The sequence below is a fragment of the Lissotriton helveticus genome, chromosome 4_1 (genome assembly GCF_964261635.1).
Source record: "Lissotriton helveticus chromosome 4_1, aLisHel1.1, whole genome shotgun sequence".
NCBI classification, from domain to species: Eukaryota; Metazoa; Chordata; class Amphibia; order Caudata; family Salamandridae; genus Lissotriton; species Lissotriton helveticus.
The window spans coordinates 637,640,155-637,663,268 of NC_136063.1; the positions used below are offsets into that span (position 1 = coordinate 637,640,155).

Here is a 23,114-nt window from a genome sequence, read left to right on the forward strand (position 1 = left end):
CTTCTTCCCACAGGAAGGACATTTATAAAATAAAGGTGGGATTCTGACTAAAAAACACCAACAGTTTAGTCAGAAAAAGGTATTAAACCACCACTAGAGTAGTATATTGTCAAAAAAGACAAGAAAAAACCAACTTCTGACAGAAAAAACGCCAAAAATTAGCCGAGCTCAAGTTCCAGGTTCCTCACAGAACAAGCCGGAAAAAAGAACTGGCCTAACTGTCACCTGTGGGGCATTATGGGAACAGAGTTCTCCTGGAGGCCTTAAAGGCAAAGTGTGCAGATTCTCTGGGGCCTTAAAAGGCAGGGTGCCAGTCTGATTTTCTGTACACAGACATTTTTTCATATGCAGCCTTTTAGGCTAATAATTGTTTACAACAGGTTCTTTGATGAAAATAAAAGGTTTTCATGGTTATGAAATGCATTTTAGGCTCATGCCTGTTTATTGCATTGATATATAGCATATTTTCATGGTACAGAACGTGTGTAAGTTTGGCTTTATTAGCCTATGTATATATGTTAGGCTGCATATTATGGGTCTTATACATGTATATGTGTATAATTAGTTTAGCACTATGTACTTTTTGGTATATTTACACATATATATGTATATTGTTTATGTGTTCCGGGTTCCCGCTCATTGGCGGAGATAATTCAGTGCTTATGACTTTAATGAGTATCCCCTGGAAGAGAAGGTACATTTATAATATTCAAAAATATCCTATTATTTGTGAAACATGTCCCTAGCCTTTAACTTTGTGGCAGATCAGACGAAGAGTGACTAACAATTATTATGCAATCAACAGACATCTCAATCTTCAGAATATTGACAGTTTTTCATGCAGAATAGTAGACTAAAGAGAAAACAAACAGGCTGCCCTAAAGTGACTGAGGTATGTAAACTGTGGCTATTAAAAGTACTTACATTCTAAAGTTGAGTTAACTCAAACAAAAGGCATATCAAATGTAAAGTCATTGTAGACGAAGTAACATAGGCTATGGACAACAATCCAAACTGGGAAAAGCTTTAGCCACAAGATCAAGGATATCAGCAATCAGCCTCCCGTCAAAGGGTAGGCAGTAGACTGGGGGAGCTGAAATGGTCACTTGACAACAGGAAGATATGAACTAGAAAAGTGAAAGAATGATGCAGAGGTATCACCACTGAAATGTGTAGAAAATGATTTTGAAAGTATTGAGTAAACATAATTGTCTTCACCTACACTGGGGTCGGGTATTCATAATGTCAAATGATGGCAGCATTAATACTGCTGAAGTCAGCATCTACGGTTATAAATACCACAAAAGTACAAAAAACAAAGGTACCTTCAACCCAATTACATTCTGTCCATTAACTTCACAGATGTTGTGCTCAGTTAGAAGACCGTTTCTAGCAGCAGAGCTGTCTTTGACTATTGAGGTTATCTTTCCATTTTTGAAAATAAATCCAACGTGCCCTGTGCTGTCTTTGTGCATGGTGATGGTTCGCTCAAAAGGCCTGTGAAAAAACAAAGTAGAAATAATGAAAGTCTGAAATAACCATCTACTGTTGTAAATACAATATATAGTTTCATAAATTGTTATCATAAAAACTTACATTAACAAAAACGTCAAGCTATAAAAGTTGCAGTCTCAAACAAAGTGACAGCTTTATACAAGTTATAATTGTAGAAAAACTAATGCTTTGAATAATTTCTTTAGTCAATGGTCTGACTTACTGAAGGAAAAAAAATCCATATCAAAAGCAGGCTCAAAAAGCAAGGAACCATTCACCTGCTGTATTTATGCCCAAACATCCATTTAACTATACTTCCTAATAAAGGGCTGCATTATTATGATCAGCATGGTGCTCTACAAACAATGAATGAAAAACTTCTCTACTGGGCCCAGAACAAATTTAGGGCTATTGCTCCAAGGTCTTTGAAAAAAATGCTTCATTGGTGTTTCTGGTTATTGGTTGCAGAAAAACCAAACATGCATACAACATGTGTGTATTACATGCTCATTTTGAAACAATCTTCACAATATAAAATTAATTAGGTGTGCCTATTCTCCTCATTGAGTCCTACTACTCTTGCAGAGTTTCTGCTTTTTATGTTGCTAAGAGTGATATCCTACTCATGGTTAGGTGGGCTGCTATGGCACGGACGGTGGGTCAGATGTAGGGCACGCAACGGCGCAGGGATTCAGTATAGGTGTTCCAGGCGGTGGGGTACATTGTTTAGAGTTGTACATTTGTTTTTATCTACTTACTCATGGTTTAAATCTGTATGCAAAGATAGCATGCTAAGGACGCACAATTGCAGCCTGTAAAAGTTGTTGCTGGAAATGTGGAACTGTGGAACATCACAACTGTATTAGTTGTTCACACAGATTCAATCTGTAGGGGGACACACCCTCGTGTAAATGTACTGTATACCGTGATTATTGTACCAATAATAAAAACAAAGTTAAAAAAAAAAAAAAAAAAAAGTGTGATATCCTACAGCTTATATTCAACGGATTGATACACTGGTCCTACTTTACTAGCTTAATTCTTCTAGTAATGCATCAGTGCACAGCAGAATTGAAACGTTGGTGTTATTCATGTCTATGATAGGTTTCCACAGTGAGATCATGAAACACAAATTCTATTTGGAGAACAATGTCAGGAGATTACCATTAGGAGTGTCCTACTCTTGAATCAAATCTAAGCAAGTGAAAGAACAGGTATTTTGCCCAGTTCTATTGGACAGCAGGTCTCAGAGCCGATACAGCTTCTAGACTTGCACAATGAGATTTGTAAGATCATTTTAATAACTGCTGAAAATCCTTTGACAGGTGGTGGTTATATCACTATTGCACCTTACTTGCTTTACATAAAGTGACCTTGCTGTACTGGCCTACCACAGAGGAGAAACCATAATTCCTGGAAACAACCACAATACTGAGCAATTAACAATATAGATCAATCATAGCAAGGACAAATGTTTGGCCTTTGCAAATTGACTCCCTTAAGAACTAGGTGAAAACAAAATCAGAAGCTATTTAAATGCCAACACAGCAGGCAAACTATGCTTTTATTTGCTTATAGTAGCAAAAAGGTTGCATAGGTGTCTGCTTTAAGAGTCCACCACACTGATCATTATCATGGAGTGGTCAGCTGATCTGAGGGAGGTATTTAATACTGAGGGTGTTGAGAAGGATAGAAGAATAGAAGTACCCCATTAGGCCTGGGGCTGTTGAAGGGGGCTAGACTCTCAGTCAAAGAGTTGACTCAATAGTTCAATTCTCAACAGTTATCTAATTAGTTGATAGCCCTACAGCATTTCAAATTGGGGGAGAGCACTGAAGAGATTGGAGCCCTTTACTGCCAGGATTATGCCCCACAGTATTATTCTTTTGAACTATTGTTGGAAGGCACAGAGCTCTGGGTGACTAGAGATGTAGCATGTAGCCAGACTCCGCAGGATTCCTGGAATCCTTCTACCCGACTGTTAAGTGTATAGTACTTCAAAGTGGATTCTTTGCTGCTACTGGCAGTCAGCTGTATCCTTTTGTAGTGACTTTGTTGAGGGAGGATTTCGGTCTTTTCAGCCTAGGCAGAGATAAAAAACACCTACCTGCTGAAAACAAAAGAAATTTAAATAAATAGTCTTGGTTACACAAGTATCTTTGGCCGTGGTTAATAAAACACTAGACACAAGCACTACATGGATGTTTAATGTTAATGAACAAAATGATGGCTACCTCCAATTCAGCCAATCTACATATGATCACCCTGGACAACTCAAAACCGAACCATACCTAGCCTGGTACTTGGGTGGTAGATATAGATCTATCAAAGTCTGTTAGTTTGGAATATGCTAAGCAACATGCACTCATGAACCTGAAAACAATGGAACAATCTGAAATGCCTAGGTCTGAACGGCTGCGAGCATATTAGAGCGCTTCTATGCTCTTGCCGTGCCAACAGGCAGTAAAGTGTGGGCTAAGCTGTTAAAACTAGACTATACATTACCTTGCCCACTTCTGATTTCCCCTTTGATTGTTTTGCTTAGTGAAGGTATTCACCTACTGGATATACTGAAAAACAAAATATGTTCAAGATTGTTCCGATATGAAAGACAAGTTTCTGGAAAATCTTGTAACTGACAGACCCAAGGTTGAGAGACAGCCTGCTCGCAAAATTGTGCAATGGTTTTCATGATGCTTCTTTCATTACCACTCTCGAATCAAGGTCGGTGGTGATCCTGGAGCCTCAAGCTCTGTGCTCTATTTCTACAGGGATGATTTCCACCACCTAACTTTTGAGGGATCTTTGAGAGTGCTCAGCGCTCCCACAAATAAAAATACATTAAAAAAAAACTATTAATCCCCGCCCTTGTTGGGGAGCCTTTTCATTTAGATTTAATTACATTGCTTGTAATTGCACCTATTTTTATTGATCTTCCTGGGTTGCATAGCTGCTACAGGTGATCGGATAGTTTAAACAAGCTCATTCCTACCAATCTACATACTGCAGGACTGTTGAACACTGTTCTACACTACAACGTAAAGTCGGATCACAAAATTATCATACTGAATCTCTAAAACTTGCTAGTTTTTTTATTTTCTTTGCAAAATAATAAAATGAATCAAAGTGTCTCTTTTCTTCTCATTGAGTACGGTCATATTGGCAAAGGAGAGCTTGAGAGTGGCGCCAAGATCACCACCACCCGGCTATAGGTTTACATGGAACATCCATGTGCTTGCTCTCTATCTGAAGGCTATTACATCAAGTGTAGCAGACTTGAAGGAAGGTGTTCAAGATGTATGGACTACTTCAGATGCAGGCTCCACATGGCTGCCAATATATGACGTTTGTGAGGAGGAGGTTTGTATTTGTTCATTTGTTGAAGAGACAGTTTGTTTTCCCATATTTTAGCACCATCCTGGGCAGAGGCAAATACGGATTTTTGAGCTCTGTTATAGCGAGAGTCTGCCTCTTCCCTGAAACTGCACCAACATACAATGAAGGTATGCTCTCCTCGGTAGGACTGTATTAGATTCAGAAGTCTTCTTGTGGGTAGGGTAAGGGTCTAATTGGTCAGAAACAAGGGCTGCCTCGTGGAGGGCAGAAAGTTGATCCCTTTAGTAGTTGTTCCACAAATCATCAGCATAATAATCCTCCAGACTCCTCGGCTGATCTAGGTCTTGATCCGCATCATACTGATAATCTTGATCTGAATCAATAGGAACAACAACTAGGTCACCAGGCTGGGTTATTGTTAAGTAATGAAGGAGGTCCTTTTCACAAAAGGACATAGATAGGCTACTAAGGCAAGGCCCTTAGGCCTATTTTTCTCTATGTATGTCTATAGGACATTACTTTTCTATTACCGGGGCTCCCATCTCGACGACGGGGAATGATTCAGGCATGTGAATCTATGAAAGACACCCATAATACTGGATAATGAAGGAGTTCTAGGTGTACAGGGGGGTCTCTTCAGTGCATTTCCTGCCTTTAAGAATCAAAAATGGCAGAACCTCTTGTGAAACTGCTTTTTCAAGTGTAAGCTTTTTAGAAACCAGAGTCACACTTAATTCGCTGCAAATTATGGGGCTTTATTCACTAAATGCTACTGTAAGTAAACCTTGACTGCACTACATTCAAGGTTCAATGTCTCGGTTACCAACTGAGGATCAACAAGACCACTCAGTCTGACCATCTCCACTAAAGCATGTTTTGCTATTTTTGGGCATATCACTGCATCCCAATGTCCCTTAGTTCCGTTACTTGTCATAATTGTGATCAATAACTTTTTCATGTTGATAGCCTGATGAACTCTGCAAGGTTTTGCTGGTCAAAATGTTATGGACCGGACTATCAAAGCCAATTGCATATATAACAGGCATAGCATGTCAGCGACCATGATGAAAGCCTGGCTGTGAAGCTCCGTCACCTAAGGCCCATATATATCGCTAGAATCAAGCAGAATTCACCATACATGGCCATCGTGGTAATGGGACCCCACCAAGTATTGGAGGCAGCATGGAATGAAGTCCTTGTGGAGTGCAAGGCTGCATATCACGCGGTGATACAGTATGGGTGGGCAGTGGCTCGGCCTACACCTTCGAGACCCTGAGGCGACAGAGGCCCCGGATGAGACTGAGGTCTGCGGAGGCTACATCGTCTCACCGCACTGGTCACCACAACACAACACCCCCCCCCCGACACTGACAAAGCAGGCTGGGGACGTTGGCCAGACAGAACTCTTAATGGCCACGAGGACCGGAGGCAAGTCCTTCCCATTCCGCAGCGTGCGCTGACAACTCAGAGCAAGACATGGAAGAGGGTCTCACGTCCTATTTGCCGTACTGCCCAGTGCCCACTTACCCAACAACTCTGCACCTACCAGATCCCGTAAGCCACTTTGGGGGACGCAAGGCCTGGCGGGTCAGACGGCCACGACAACTCATCAGCAGCTGTCATCCCTGGGATATGCAGGCCGTGCTGCTCTGCTCGCAGAGCAACTTAAGTCCAATCAAGGGTCTGCAATACGCCCCTGCAGCCATTGCCTGCGGGTCCATTCTGTTGCCAAACGTCTGCTTACTGCCAGTTATCACATGACGGTAGGGTGGGGTGTGTCCCCTTTAGAGACCATCACATCTGCATCTCCCCAGAAACAACCTTTGCATTATGAGAACAGCAGAAACCACAGACTTGCTTGTGGAGTCTTCTGGCTGACCTAGTTGGCTGCCAAAACTTCAAGTCCACCTGTGTGGTGGAGAGATCTCACTGTTCTCTCCATGACCAATTATTGCACTTCTACTTAATATCACAGACAGGGATACATCGCTCTGGCTGGTGCGTGATCATGGTCCGGTGCAATACTAGGCATCTACAATCTCCTTCCCAGACTTCACAATGGTAGTGCAGGAGGCGAGGCGCAAGTTCACAGAAGTTAAAACTCTTCTGCGGAAACAGGTCCTGTGAAATAGCATGCTTGTTGGACCCGGCCTCGTGGCGTGGTCCCACTCCTCCCGCATGGCGGGCCCTGGACGGCATCGACCCCTGCTTCCCCCCTGAAGCTACCCTCTCCAGCCTTCAACGAGAGCCGCCACTCCTGGTGACCCCCGGCTCTCCCCCTCAGGAACACGGCGACTCCTACTCGCCCCACTCTGCTGGTCCGGCCCTACCCCGGGCCGCCTTCTCAGGCCCGACTCCATCTTGGGCCCACCACATCCGGACCACGTGGCCTCGGCCTGACCTCCGAAGCCCCGACATCGAGGCACCAAGATCCGACCAGGTGGTAAACGGGCCACTTGACGGATCAAGGAGGAGGGGAGTTTCGATGGCCCTCCAGCCGTCCCCGGACACCTGGTTTCGATCGCCCTCCGGCCTCCCTGGGCGCTGGCTCCACCCCCCTGCTGGGTGTCTGGACACTCTCATCCCGGCCCCTCCGACCCCCAGGTGCGAGGGTCTGGACATCAAAAGACTCCAGACCTATATCTGGGGCAGCTCTGGAATGGGTCGGAGTTGTATCCTGGAGTAGAGAGCCCTGCTGATCAAATCGCGGCTGACCCTGAGAAGACCTTGTTACCCTGAATCCTGAAACCATCTTCGGAGCCCTGCTGGCGCTGCCGCGGGCCGACCTCGCTGAAACCATCTTCGGAGCCCTGCTGGCGCTGCCGCGGCCCGACCTCGCTGAAACCATCTTCGGAGCCCTGCTGGCGCTGCAGCGGCCCGACCTCGCTGAAACCATCTTTGGAGCCCTGCTGGCGCTGCCGCGGCCCGACCTCGCTGAAACCATCTTTGGAGCCCTGCTGGCGCGGCCGCGGCCCGACCTCGCTGAAACCATCTTCGAAGCCCTGCTGACGATGTCGCGGCTCGACCTTGCAGAACCCCCAGCTCGAGGATTGAGAGCTGAGCATAGGGTATCCCGGTGCCAGGCTGGTGCTAAGACTGTCCCGCTACCCTATTCCCCCAATTACCGAGACATTAAGGGTCCCTCGATCCGTTTGTATATATATCGCTGAGAGAACCTGCCTTGATTGCGGATAAAGTCTTTAAGTATCCATCCTCTGGAGTGGTGTCCATTTGTAGGGGTGGGATTGCTCGGCTGTACGATTCTAGGAGAGGAGCCTCACCCCGGAGGCCACTCGACGGCGCTCGGCCAACTCCAGAAGGAGAGGTGGGTCTCGGGGTGGTCAGTCAGACATCTTCTGCCTCCCCTGGGATCGCCTTTCTAACAATGCTTTACCCAGCACGCCTTAAAGTGGAGCACAATGGGAAGGCCTGTTTCTTTGACAGCCAGGTAATACCCCATCTTTCTGCACGCAGTATGTTAAAGAGAGGTCACCTCCTCATCATGACCCACCGGATTCCCCCCCTGAATCTTTATCCTTCAGCCAGGGTGGACATTTTCCTGCCCGCCTGAAATGCACCACTGAGCAGTGCACCATAACCTTAATACCCATTACTACCTGGACATCCCCCAGACTGTCTAGTTCTCGCATGTGGATACCAACTGCCGGTAAAGCCACTGTTTTCTTTAAACAATGCATCCCATTCCAATTCTTTATCTTTTAGGACTCACTGTACCAACGGGGCCTGTTACCAATGTGTTGCTTACCTCTTGATCTGTATACGACTTGCATAATGTTGGGTATATGTCTTTCAACTTGTAGGTTTTGGGATTCACTCTGTAGAGTGGCGCCTAGTGTGTGCGGGCCAGGGAGGATAATGGGTGTTTGCTTTTGATTGCGGACATAGTTATCCAGAAAAGCGCTGCTATCATCATTACACAAGTACCCAAACATACATTATGCTACATGACAGTGGCACAAAAAGGTCGGGATCACATAGCTGAACTCTGACGGCATGACATTAAAATCCCCTTCTTGCAAGAGTCGCACCTACCCCCCCCCCCCCCCCGGGGCCACTCACAGTTTCCTCCACTTGGGGCCCACAGGTTTCTCCAACTACATCACCTACTCTAGAGAAGTGTGTACACTCCTACACAGTTTACACTTTCACCCATCTGCTAACATTACTGACTATGATGGACGGTATGTTTTTAGGAGGCAGGGACCATGGCGAGTTATTGCATCATCCTAGTAAATGCATATGCCATGAACCTAGACTCCCCAGACTTTTTCCAGGATCTCTCTTCAGTTCTGGGACGTGTAGATATTGACCTAATTGTGATGGGAGGCGACCTCAACATGATTCTTGACCCCCCCCCCCCTATTGGACTCACGAGCACAGCACCCAGCATCAAGCCATGGTCGTGGAGGGTCTTTGGAGATCTTAGCGACACATATCTACTTAGAGATGATTGGAATACAGATATCCCCCTGCTATACATTTTACTCCACACCCTATAATGTGAGGACTCGCACAGACTACTGGTTTGTATCAGCAATTGTTAACCCCTGGCTGGAGTCTGTGATACGACTTCCTTGTACATAATGAGAACACTCCCCATTCAGATAGTCCGGAGATTGCCACTGGTGGTGGTGTCAGGGGTGGGTGGGTGTGAAGCGACCACAGCACTTCACAAGCACAGCCCTTCAAGACAAAATGTTTTGTAGGAACTATGCACTACTGTACTACTGTCGCTGAGTATTTTGAGCTAAAAGTGGGATTAGTTACCAAGCAGGCTAGCCTGTTGGAAACCTTTAAAGAGTACATACGCTGGGTTTGCATTTCCAAACATGCCGGAATGCTGCGTGACATCCGTAACAGCTTGGCTTGTGTTGAGACTGAATTAACAGATAGTGATTGCGCGGACTCTCAACCTTACTGCAGGCCCCAGCTGCACTGCCACATGCACTATTAGAAGAATATGCACTGTCCCATGCACTATTAGAAGAATATCAAGAGTTGACTGAGTGTGAACAGGCAAATCTGGAGAAGTATGGCCGTGGCGAGATTGCTACCGCCAACCCGAGGCAATGGTTATATACCCAGCTTCACAAGAATTGGATTACTGATAATTGTAAAATGTAAGAGGAGTTCCTTTGGTTTTATACCCATCTGTACACATCACACGCAAACTGCAAGGATACTGATCGGGCGGAATATTTATTGGGAAATGCTATGATCTGGATGACAGATGTTCAGAGGCAATTTTTTAGCGAACCTGTATTTATTGAAATCATACAGAAGAATCGACGCCCTAGATGGGTTAAAGGCCCCTGGCCTGGATGCCCTTACAGGAGTCTTTTACACTACCTGTAGGCCTCTCCTTGCACTGCATCTGTTGGAAATGTATGCTGAAGCCCATGGATCCAGGGCCCTTCCCCTATATCTGCGCGAGGCAGTGATCACATTATTAAAGCCGGGTAAGGATCTACACAATTATACTTAATATCACCCCTTAAAATATTGGCCAAAATTCTGCTAATGGTCCAAATTCTTATTCATGCAGTCTGGTTTTCTGCCCCATCGCCCCACCTCACTCAATATGTGTACTGTGTTTTCAGTTCTGAATAGAATAATCACCAAGTGCGCATGCTGCTGTGGCCCTATTGGATGCCGAAAAAGGATTTGACTCCTTAGACTCGCCCTTTCTATACACAACACTGCACAAGCTAGGCCTGCCACGTGGGTTCATGTCACTCATCCGACTTACACTCTCACCCTGTAACCCACCTGCAAGCCAATGGCTCCCTCATGGAGCCTTTCGCTGTACAAAGGGGAACCAGGCAGGGGTGCAGAAGGGGTGAACTTTTCACCCGTAACATGGTCCTGTCCCCATACAATGGGTTTCTCCATAAATGTACATGTTTAAACACTCACCAACTGCTCTACAACCCAATCCCACCTTGGAATAGGTGGACATTTATTCTTAACAAAGGCACTATTTTCCATGGTCGGGAGAGGTCAACTCCTCTAACAAATATGGTGGGGATGTACGGAAAGGAGTCACTCCACAGGGGAATAGCTTTTTTAACAAGAGAAAAACATAGAATAGACGTTTTAACAAGTGTATTTGCACTTGCTCTGCAGCTTTTCACATGAGCAAATATACACATATAATTGCTCCTGTGATGACTGAAATCAAACATTTGCTAGGAGCGTGGATTCTAGGCTTATTTTGAAACTCTGAATTCCGGCAAGTCGTAAATATGGGCCAACGCAAGATCAGTGTAATTCTGTGACTTGAAATAGCAACCCCCAATTAAATTTTTTATGTTGCCCATAAAGCTAACACTAATTCAAAAAATGACCCAGTCCTCAAGGCAACGTAAAGGTAAGTCCTGCTATAAACAGTTCTAGATCGTCCAAAGCGCTCTCTAGTTATATCCCTATTCGTAGAGATTATACCACCGTTTCAGGCTATTGCCAACGTTAAAAATTAAGCCCATCTCTGATAAACAGAAAACCTTTTAACACAATACAGACATTCATTCAAAGGGACAACATTAAGAAAAAGGTGTGAATAGCTAGACCCCCGCGAGCACCTCAGGAAGGGAGGCGGGACCCTACTTACCGAGCGGAAGGGGGACAAAGTCTTTACACAGAGCCAGAGCGGTAACGGTATGAAAGCAACTGCCTTAGCTAGCATCTAAAAGCACAGTACCGCTGGCAGTGACACCGTAAATGTACGTTGGCCCTGAAGAAATTGCCTGATATTATACCTAAGGCAATGAAACATGTCGGCTGCGGGTTGAGTATGAAGCGATAGGTAGTATTCATACTTCACCCTTTTATATTACATGTTGAACTGCAATGCAACAAAAAGATATCAATAAAGTATGAGTAATAGCTTGCTGCGCAGTTTAGTGTATGTTATATGTTGAATGCGGTTAGTCTTGTGTCACATATATGTTGTTTGTACACTGCACCATTCACTGTTATGTTCCTTACTTTGGGTTTTGGACACGTTTTGCGTTAAGCTATTTGACACCGATGATGAGAACAGGGCTAACCTGGTGAGTACCAACCAGGGGCCCCATTGGTGGTGCGCCCGTGAGGTGTCATCTAGCTATTCACACCTTTTTCTTAATGTTGTCCCTTTGAATGAATGTCTGTATTGTGTTAAAAGGTTTTCTGTTTATCAGAGATGGGCTTAATTTTTAACGTTGGCAATAGCCTGAAACGGTGGTATAATCTCTACGAATAGGGATATAACTAGAGAGCGCTTTGGACGATCTAGAACTGTTTATAGCAGGACTTACCTTTACGTTGCCTTGAGGACTGGGTCATTTTTTGAATTAGTGTCTGATTGAGTGGAGGGCGATCCAGTCTTCTTTACCCCTCTTGACTCCCAGTAGTTGCCCATAAAGCTAAACCTAATGCTTTTAAAAAGAGTTGCCAATATATAATTTTATCTGGCATGCACCACATATATTTTAATAAACGATGTCATAGAGGAATGGTATTTAAACATGCCCTTAAAACTGCATGACAGTTTAGCAAAACTACAAGTAACTTATTTTTTTTAATCAAATATTTAAGTACATTTCATGATGAAGCTAATGTCGAATCTAGCTTCTATTCTGTATGTAATCGTGGAACAATCTGGAAGAATTTTTAATACTAACAAACTGTGAACTTTTCATGTGAAGACCACTGCCACTTGAGCAAGCTGAGCTTACAGCACAATGCATTTCTTTGGAGGGTTTGCACTAATAGCAGAGGCATCGCATGAGACCACCGGATAACCAGGGAGGAGGCTGCAGCGGACGAACGAGTAAAGCGCAAGGTGCAAGGTTAATCTGAAAAGTTAAAGAAACAGAACCAGCACCACAAGGATAAGGGTGGAAAATTAAAAAAAAAAACTCGTACAAAAAATCGTCGCTAACAGGAGCAATTGTATGATAATGATGGCCCTGAGACAGACAGATATTATGAGGAGATAACATCGCTTTAACTTGAAGAGGAAGGTTCGCTGAACCCCTGGAAGGAGTACCAGAAGTTTAAAATTGGTCTACCTTGAATAGAGCAAAGATATATAGACTCAAAGTCTGTTTGTTTTAATATTGATCTGTCCTGAGGAAGGTGTTAATAAAATCAGAACAAGACACCGAAACGCGGCGACATAAGGACTTCATTTTAACTACTGTTTTTAATTTGTTGCAAAATTGCATAATAACTGTGTATACATATTATGTAGTTTTCGTATTATGACTGTACTATGATCATTTGAAGCATTGTGAATTCTATGTAAAATAATTGTGCCTAAAAAAAATTATGAACTTAGGCTATAAGCCTGTTTTTTAATAAAATCAAGATAGTATATGCATTTTTGTGTGTTGATATATATATATATATATATATATATATATATATATATATATATATATATATATATATATATATATGGGGTTTTCTAAACTGTCTGACAAGGTCTTGAATGTAATCACATTGAAAAACACAGGAAGGAACTTTCTTTTTGTTTTGTTAATCGCATTGAAGAACCACATACAATTTTGAACACATTACTCATGTGGCTGTGTACATTGCCTTAACAACGGACAATGCCTTCCCATAACCATACTGCACACTGCAAATTGGCAAAGGATTTGTCCTGCAAAAGGTAGTCCATTGGAAAAGGTACACAGGAAAAGTTGTCCTCGATTCCAAAGAATACATGTCCTTGGTGTTCGGAGTTAGAAATTCTGCCCTCCTACCTTTGGATTGGGGTGTCCAAGCCCAAACCAGTGGGCTTAGCATGTTCCCCCCTCTAAGGTTGAACTGTCAACCAAGCTATTTATTCATGCATTTCTTTAAAGCAGACTTCAACCGAGGATTTCAGATGGGTACGTCTAACAACAGATTCTTCACCTGGAGTATAACCCCCTTACCCTAGACAAGAGATTTCTTTGAAGCATTGCTCCTGCGTGCCAGCAAGTGGCCTTTGGCGGCTTTGTGTGCCTCTGTCCTGCCCAAGAAGTATGGCAGGAAGCCACATACAAACCTCAACCCTGTGAGCTTACATTAGTTCCTTTATTTCTGTGCCTTCCGACATCCCTGGAGCTCATACCTTTTCCTAGTCAGTAGACAGAATTTTTTTTCTTCAAAAGATGTTCAAATGCGCGAGTGAGAGGTAAGTTCCTAAATCCACATGCCTTGCAGAACTGCTGCAAACAGATGTCTGTGACAGATCCCCAAAGGGTGTGCCTGTGGTGTCTAGCGAAATGGGCCAAGTCACTAGGGAAGTGTATCTTGATGAATCCGGAGGCGACCCGGAACCACAAAGCCAAGCTGTACGATGTCAAATGTCGCTGAAAATCACAAAAAGGCAGCTCAGAGTGAAGGACTCGAACCAGTCTCTGTTATGGAGGCTGGTCGTGCAAAAGGTCTTAGTCACACTATATCTTCAGGTAAGTCTAAATCAAAGAAAAAACACAAGTCATCCAAGAGGGTCTTTGGGACAACAAATTGAAGTGTTTAAGATTGCCATACTTTGTACCTTCATCACCATACTGACTCTCTCTTGTGTACTTTTGGGCCTTACGGCTACGCAGAGGCCTCCAGCCAGATTACTGACAAAGGCCCACCCTCAGCGCTGGTTATCCCATATGAGCCCACAGCAGGCACCACTATGTGGAGCAGATTCCACTCTTGGTGCCAAGATGCACACTGGTTTCCTGCCACGACCACTGGCACAAACTCAGTCAACATTGGAGGAAGTCGTCGAGTCAACAGTGCTGTCCAACTCTGCACCAAATCTGTCAAGATGTTCATGAAACAGCTTTCGAGCTCAATTCCTTCATGTGCAGCAGCTATTCTTTTTGACTATAACAAGACCATGCCTTTGCCTAGAGGCAGCCCTCCAGTACTTCAAAACTATAACGGTTGAATTCTGATCAAAAACAACCTGTATTTGATGACAGCATTGATTTTCCCCATAACAGCATGAGGCCACCTTCTATATAGACCTACAGGAAGCAAGTGAGCTAGACACCATCTTAGACACTGGCCTGGTGTACTGCACTTGTCCTTCGCCATGGCTATTAGAAAAGCATCTGAAGTTCTGGATTTGCAACTACTTTCTATTGAAATGCATACTTCCGCACTCACAGAGGTTCTTGGACGTAATATTCTGGATCCCTGCACATTATGAAATGTTTCCTCACAATAATGTAATGAAATTCTGTGATATAGGAAAAGTTTTAGGTTTGCAAGATATTCTTGATAGGAAAACATATTGAGTTGCATGCACGTTGCAGCACCAGGGACTCCCCTGGGTGTCTTGATCTCAGAAATGTCTGGGCTTGGTTAGTTGCACTGTATGGTAGGCAAGCCCGAGCTAATACCGCAGCTCCACACAGAAGCTGAAAACCCACAATTTGCAAGGTGAAATCTTAATGTTTCTCTGTTGTGTTTTGAGGTTTTCCGGTCACTGGTGATAAGCACAGCCATATAAGTGGTGTATCGTTTTTATAGGGAGAATTGTTGGACTACAAAATGGACCATAGGTTATCAATAGAATGTGTCAATTTTTGGCCAAGAAACCTAAGCTACACTGCAAAAACCCAACAAATTTAGCAAAATGCCCTCTACAGAGCATGGCATTATGGGAATCCCAAATTCAGATTTGTGCAAATAACCATAATTCCTGAACTCATCACCTTCGGCAGATTTTTTAAAAGCATATGTTTCCTTCATACCCATTTTTCACTAATTGGATTTTACCACATGAATTGATGCATGGTTGGTACACAATCAAAAATCATACGCTCAGCTCAGTTGATGGCTCTGGGTAACACTTGTTCTTGGACAACAAGACACTATGTATATCACTCCCACCAGAAGGGTCTGAAGTATGGAACTATCCATTACTTTTGTAAATCCGGGGAAAGAAATGTACACATTAAAACGTGGTTACCTATTTTCCCTGCATATTTTCCTTTTTTATTTTAATGATTAGTTTCTTAGGGGATAACATGAGAACTACGCAAATGTCCCCATGCTGAACTCTGAATTGCATCTAGTTTTCCAAATTGTACACCTTTCTAGGGTCACCCATGGGTTTCATCCCTTTTTCCAACACAAGCTTTAAGTACGAAGAAACCTAAAAAAAATAAAAATTGAAAAAAATCAACTTCTAGAAAAATGCACAAACTGTGGTGAAGAAAGTATTATTGTTATTTACTTTACAGCTCTTTCTGAAAGCTGGGAAGAGAGTGATCTTGGGACAGAAAACTTTTTGGCATACACTTCCTTGCAGAGCAGGTTCAAACAAAGCACACATCAGGAAGGTGAGATCTAAATTAAGGTACCAATGAGGCATGATGAAAGAGGTAGGTGGAAACATGTACAACCCCCTGAAAAAATCTATTTACAATAGGGGATTTAAATAAAGAGGCTTGATCTGGCAGCCTCAAGAAGGCAGGCAGGGCAGAGTACCCAGAGCAGAGTCCTGCTGGGCAAGGGTCAAAATAAAGACAAGGACTTGCGAGAGGGAAGCAGAAAGAGAATCAATAGAACGTTATGTATAATATTTTACAAATTTGTGCCACTGGCAGGCGTACATGGTCTTGGTAGAGGGACGCTGGTCTGCCAAAGTAACATTACAGACTTGGGGAGGCAGGATAATGAGGTCTACTGCCGCCAAACAATCTCCTTGCAAGAAGGTGTAGAGTTGACCGGTTCAGGTGAAGGACTCTCGCCTTCTGCTGCGAAGATCCTCTCGAAGGGCAGCCTGTTCATCAGTGAAGCTTAGGATACCAGACTCTCCATGCCCAGTCCGGAGCCACAAGAATGACTTGGGCTTGGTTGCTTCTGATCTTCTTAAGCACTCTGGACAGGAGGGGTATTGGCGGAAAGGCATACAGGAGGCTTGAGCTCCACTCGAAACAAGTCACCGGGCGAGTGCTGTCCTGGAAACTCTAACCTGCAAAACTACTGACATTGTGTGTTCCTGGCAGAGGCAAAAAGATCTAACCAAGGCTCTCCCCACTGCTGAAATAGATCTTGCGCCACCTCTGGATTAAGACACCATTTGTGATCTGCTAGGCATTGACAGCCGAGTTTGTGAAATAGACCTTGCGCCACCTCCGGATTAAGACAACATTTGTGATCTGCTAGGCATCGACAGCGGAGTTTGTCCTCCCTGCCGTTCAGAGAATCTGCCAGGTGTTGGACCACCAAGGAAATGCCCGGCTGTTCCAGCCACATCCGGAGACGCAGGGCCTCTAGACAAACAGTCCACGGCACCACCCCGCCTTGTTTTTTGCGGTACCACATAGTCGTGGTGGTCTGTGAACACTCAAACCAGTTTTCCCTTGATTGAAGGAAGAAAGGCTTTGAATGGCAAGCAAATTGCTCGGAGGTCCAACAATTTGATATAGAGTCCGGATTCCGTCGAAGACCAGAGTCGTTGCATCTCCACCTCTCCCAGATTGCTGCCCCATCTCAGGCGTGACGCAACTGTCACTAGTTTGTGGTCTGGTTGGCGGAGGAAAAGGGGTCTGCCTTTGACACAACAAGGGTCTGGTATCAACCACAGAAGGTCCTGTGCAGTTCTCTGCGATGTGGACCATGTCCGATAGATTCCCCTGATGCTGCACCCACTGTAACTTCAAGTCCCACTGCAGAGCCCCTATATGCCATCTGGCAGGTGTCACTAGCAGGAAGCAGGAGGCCATGATGTCCAGCAACCTGAGAGTCATCCCCCACCGAAATCCAGGATAGAGTCTGAAACATCAGTATCATAGCCTGAATATCATGGACTCGCAGATTGGGGGATAGTCCCAAAACTGCACTGCATTCAAAACTGCTCCAATGAAAAGGAGCGTCCGAGAGGGAGTCAGGTTGGACTTCGGCACACTGGTAGAGAACAGCTGTGCGGGCCGATGGTCTGTTGTATCCGGAGGTGGAAGACTACAGCATGGGGCAAACTCACCTTCAACAGCCAGTCGTCATAACAGAGTAAGACGGCATCCCTGATTTGCATAGGTGAGCTGCAACCAACTTGGTGAATACCCGAGGGGCGCTGGTAAGGCCGATGGGGAGCAGGGTGACTGAACATGCTTGTGGCCTACCGTAAACTGCAGGTAGCGCTAACTGGCCGCCTGGCCCCTGAGGTCAGAAAGAGCCACACACACGCAAAGGTTGCTGCAGGGCGATGGCAGCGTGTGATTGTCATACTCACAGGAATCCCTGGGCTGGGCTTAGACTAGGTTGCCAGCAGGATATCAGTCAAGGCCTTATTGATTAGCAGGAGGGTTTCCAAGGGGGAAGTACCTGGCTGCAGCACCTCCGTCAAGATGTTGTCTGCCACATAAGGGAGCTGAAGGTCCAAAACCTCAGCTGTCCTTCACACCACTAGAACATATGAAGCTCCCTCCTCTGTAGCCATGGTAGGGGGAGAAAGCAAACCCTGAATCTGGAGAAGTGTTCAGATCACTGGCCTCACCCAATTCCTCGTACCAGTCTATTTTGCGCTCTGACTGATCTTGTAAAGGGTCCAGCGATCCCTTCCAAACTTCCTCCATTCTTAGCTTTTCAGATTAAGGCTGAGGAATTGACCTAGGACAAACTGATTCTGTTGTGCAGGAATCAGTGCTGGGAGGCGCTGATCAGGTTATCAAGGACAAGAATGGGGCTGGCGCTGTAGGTGGCCGGCAGAGCGTTGGGAGTCTTGGTGAGGGGCCCTGCATCAGGGAAGGTTGCAGTGCCTTGATCATTTTTGCCAAGTTGCAAGTAGCTTTAGGGAATGCTCCCTCAAAGCTTTCGGAGCTATGACCCGGCAGTCGGAGCTATGACCCGGCAGTCGGAGCATGACTTCCTAGTGCGCTCCAAACGCCAATGTCACCCCATGTGTGGATCCGTTACAGACATGGCGTGTGTCCGCAAGCCTTCTTGGACATTCTATACGCCAAATAATAGGCGACAAAGTTTTTTTCAAAAAGTAACAGAGTGTAGCTCTCTTTATGGATCTGCGCTAACAGGCAAGGAAAGAAAAAACTGATATCCGCGCGCCGAGGTGGCACCTATATAGGTGACGCGGACTTCACAACGGCAGAGACTTCGCCGACGACATGTGTGCTGACAGACGCCACCTACCAGCGCCCAAGGATATAGCTCGAAGAAAAGTCTTCCAGATCCAGTCTAACGCCTGGGAAATTTAAAAGTAAGAAATCTGTGGCTAAAAGTCTGTCAATTTTGCTTTTTTCCAGATGTCTTCCACAACTTAGAAGCAATGGTTTCGACACTACCATCATTTCAGTGTGCGTTAGGGAAAGTGGTATGCCACAATAAATTATAGGTTCTGTATGAGTTGGCCATGCTGCAATACCAGCCAAAACATTATGTCTCACTTCCATAGTTGGGAGCTGTAGATCTAATAATTCTGCTGCCCTATGCATAAACCACAGCGAATGAGGCGATTTCCTCAGTGGCAGGACCCGGAGGAGAAACAAGGCCAGTATCTAGAGAAGGATTCAGCCCACTGGTAGTTTGCAATTCTTTATACCAATTGTCCTCATTATACTGAGGAATAAAATCATACTGTAGAAAGTTGGCTCTGTATATACTATACCAAAGTGAGGTATAGTGTGCACAGAGTCAAGTGGAACCCCAAAGGTAGGCAGAGGTAAAAGTAGATAATATCTTACTCTCTATTTGTGGTAATAAGGGCAAGCAGTAAGGCTTTATTAGAGGGTAGTGCTAAGCATTTATTGTACCAACTCAAACAAGAAATGATGTCATACACTCAAAGACTGAACTCAGACCAATTTATTTGTATCAAAAATATTATTTCTAGAACCAAGCCAGGCCTGTTGCTGGTAAGTGTACTAATACTTTGAAATACGTATGCAATAAATTACAGTTGAATGCAGGTTCAAATGCAGTTGGTTGATTTACAGGTAAGTCAACAGTTCGAAATTACTATTTAGTTACTGTGCAGATTACAGTGCACGTTACTTCTTGGATTACTTTTTGTTACTTTTGCTAACCAGTGTGATATGCCTAGATATCACACAGAGACATCTCCTAGACAAGAGGTAAGTAATACAGTTTTTGTATACTTGCAGTTTTTTAAGTTTTCATACAAACCAACTCAACGCTTAGAAGAATTTCCAAAGAAAAGCAGTCAATGCAATTCTATGGGAAGAAAGATAATGTTACTTACCCAGTAAGCATCTGTTCTTGGCATGTAGAGCCACATGTTTTTCATACACCTGCCATCTAGTGTTGGGTCTGGATGTTTGCAAGTTGTTTTTCTTCTAAGAAGTCTTTCCAGTCATGAGATAAGGTGACTCCTCCTTTCGTTGATAGTGCGCATGGGCATCAACTTAGATAAGACTGAAATGTTATGAAACTGAAGGAAGGTAAGGGGGTGGGTGTTGGATATTGTGTAAGTTTCTGTTAATGCTCTTTTGGTTAATATGCACTGCTCTAGACACAACCGTTGAGAATGTACATCAAACTGGGATATTAGCGGGCCCCTACTTGTGGTCCGGCCCGTGCTTATGTATTATTGCTGAAACCAATCTGTTTTTTATTCTGCGAAATGCAAGTGATGTGCAGTCTGTACTGGGTTTATGGCTGAAAATGCTAATCCAAATATATATATATTTAAAAAAAAACTCTATTGTTAGATTGTTTTCCCGCAGAGGGTGAGAATGGAGTTAGTAAGTGTAGAATAGAGATGTCCATACGTATATATGTAAAGTAAGAAACTGCAACAACTACAGGTACTTGGGGAGGCGGGTAGGCACATGTGAATCTACAGCTCTACATGACAAGAACAGATGCTTACTGGGTAAGTAACATTATCCGTTTGAGGCATGTGAGCTGTAGATCACATGCTTTGCATAGACTATACAGCAAAGCGGTAACTAACATGTAACTGTTCAAGTTGTTTGAAACAGTGTTTAAAGTACTGCCTGGCCTACACTAGGTTGTTGCCTCGCTAACACATCTGCACAATAGTGCTTGGTGAAGGTGTGCGGTGTAGACCATGTTGCTGCCTTACAGATGTCAGTAAGGGAAATATTCTCTAAGAAGGTCATAGTAGCCCCTATCTTGCGAGTGGAATGTGCTCAAGGGGGTATCATCAAAGTCCTTTTCGCTTTCACATTTCATGTCTGGATGCATTCACGATCCATCTTGCAATGCCTGGTTTAGATATGGGATTGAGGACTAGCTGGATTAAGGGGGAGGGGGGATAAAGGGTGACTCAGGTACGTCAGACAATGAAAGGAAAAAAGCAATGTTTTCCTTTGAAAGCCCTCACCCACCGACCTAGTCGGTGGCATGCTTCATCATCGGGCCCACCACAGTGGCACCGAATGTGCCCCGGGTGTGCTGCAACGCCAGGTGACTGCGGAGCTGGTATATTGCTGCGTGTGCAGTGAAGGAGTGAGAAGTGAAAGTTTAAAAAGCTATACAGGCGGTCCCAGCACCCGAGGGTTAACAAGTGTTTAATAAACTGGGCCTCCGTTAGCTGTTAAAAAGGCGAAAGGACAAAGTGGAGTGGTTAATGATCTCCCATGTCCAGTGTGGTCTACATGTTTCTGCCAGTGCCTTTTCTATTATAAGCTGGCTTTCCTCAGGACCAATAGAGTAAAGTGAAAAAGTGCAGTTAAATAATAAACTAATAAACTATATTAAGTGTTTGTGTTCTTTCATTGGCTATGTGTCGCTCTCGCTAAGGCGCTGTAGCTGTTAGAGGGGGATTCCCTCAAGCTTTTTCTGTTATTTCTTTGTAAAAAGCCTCATGGGTCGCCTGGCAGAGAAAGAGACCGAGTAGTTCGGTCTGGTTCCTCCTTGGACCTATTCGTCCTTCTGCGGCGCCCGGTCTCTGCCAGGCGACCCATGAGGCTTTTTACAAAGAAATAACAGAAAAAGCTTGAGGGAATCCCCCTCTAACAGCTACAGCGCCTTAGCGAGCGCGACACATAGCCAATGAAAGAACACAAACACTTAATATAGTTTATTAGTTTATTATTTAACTGCACTTTTTCACTTTACTCTATTGGTCCTGAGGAAAGCCAGCTTATAATAGAAAAGGCACTGGCAGAAACATGTAGACCACACTGGACATGGGAGATCATTAACCACTCCACTTTGTCCTTTCGCCTTTTTAACAGCTAACGGAGGCCCAGTTTATTAAACACTTGTTAACCCTCGGGTGCTGGGACCGCCTGTATAGCTTTTTAAACTTTCACTTCTCACTCCTTCACTGCACACGCAGCAATATACCAGCTCCGCAGTCACCTGGCGTTGCAGCACACCCGGGGCACATTCGGTGCCACTGTGGTGGGCCCGATGATGAAGCATGCCACCGACTAGGTCGGTGGGTGAGGGCTTTCAAAGGAAAACATTGCTTTTTTCCTTTCATTGTCTGACGTACCTGAGTCACCCTTTATCCCCCCTCCCCCTTAATCCAGCTAGTCCTCATTGATACTTACATATAAACACAGGGGATACGGGCTAGCATATCTAGTCCTCTCTCTCTCTTTGATCTGTATATTAGATATGGGATTGCCTTTGTGTGGTGGCAAAAAAGCAACAAAAAGCTGCTTTGTTTTGCGAAATTCCTTTGTTCCTTCAACATAATATGGTAGAGCTCTTCTAACATCAAGTGTGTGTAGACCTCGCTCTGCTACAGAATAAGGTTGAGGAAAGAACACTGGTATCTCAACTGATTGATTCATATGAAAAGCAGGAAGTTTTCATTTCTTTTCTTGATAGAATTGGCTAATTGAAACATTTCTGGTCGGTCATTATGACCTTTAAATATTTATGGTAAAATCGTGGCTATAGGTGGTAGAATGTGTAAAAAGCGATTATGGAGTCTAAATTTGAATCGGTAATAATTAGATATGAACACTTGAAATTACAATCTTTTACGAATGGGAGGCAGCGGATAGAATACTTAATCACAACCTTAAGACTATCATGGTTAAGCCCGGTCTCACATAGTAAAGAAGGAAGTTGAATTTGCATTTCTCTACTTCAATGGAGAAGTGTTGAATCATGATTGGTTAATGGAAGCATTTCCGGTCTGACAATATGGCCGTGAAATGTTTATGGTAAAGTCTGTGGCGATCGGTCGGTATAATGTGCAATAGGGATCAGGTTGTTAAAACTTAGTTTGGTAATAATTAGATATGAACATTTGAAACATCATTTTACGAATAGGGGACGGTAGATTGAATTTATGAATACTAACAAAAGGTCTT

General features: G+C 44.2%; 1 protein-coding gene across 1 annotated transcript in view; it reads right to left on the bottom strand.

The window, feature by feature from the left end:
• SDCBP (syndecan binding protein) overlaps positions 1-23,114 on the bottom strand; it is a 187,213-nt gene that overhangs the window by 30,706 nt on the left and 133,393 nt on the right. Inside the window, exon 7 of the mRNA XM_078687270.1 lies at positions 1,326-1,497. Within this exon, the coding sequence (XP_078543396.1) occupies positions 1,326-1,497 (172 nt within the window). The remainder of the gene's footprint in view (positions 1-1,325; positions 1,498-23,114) is intronic.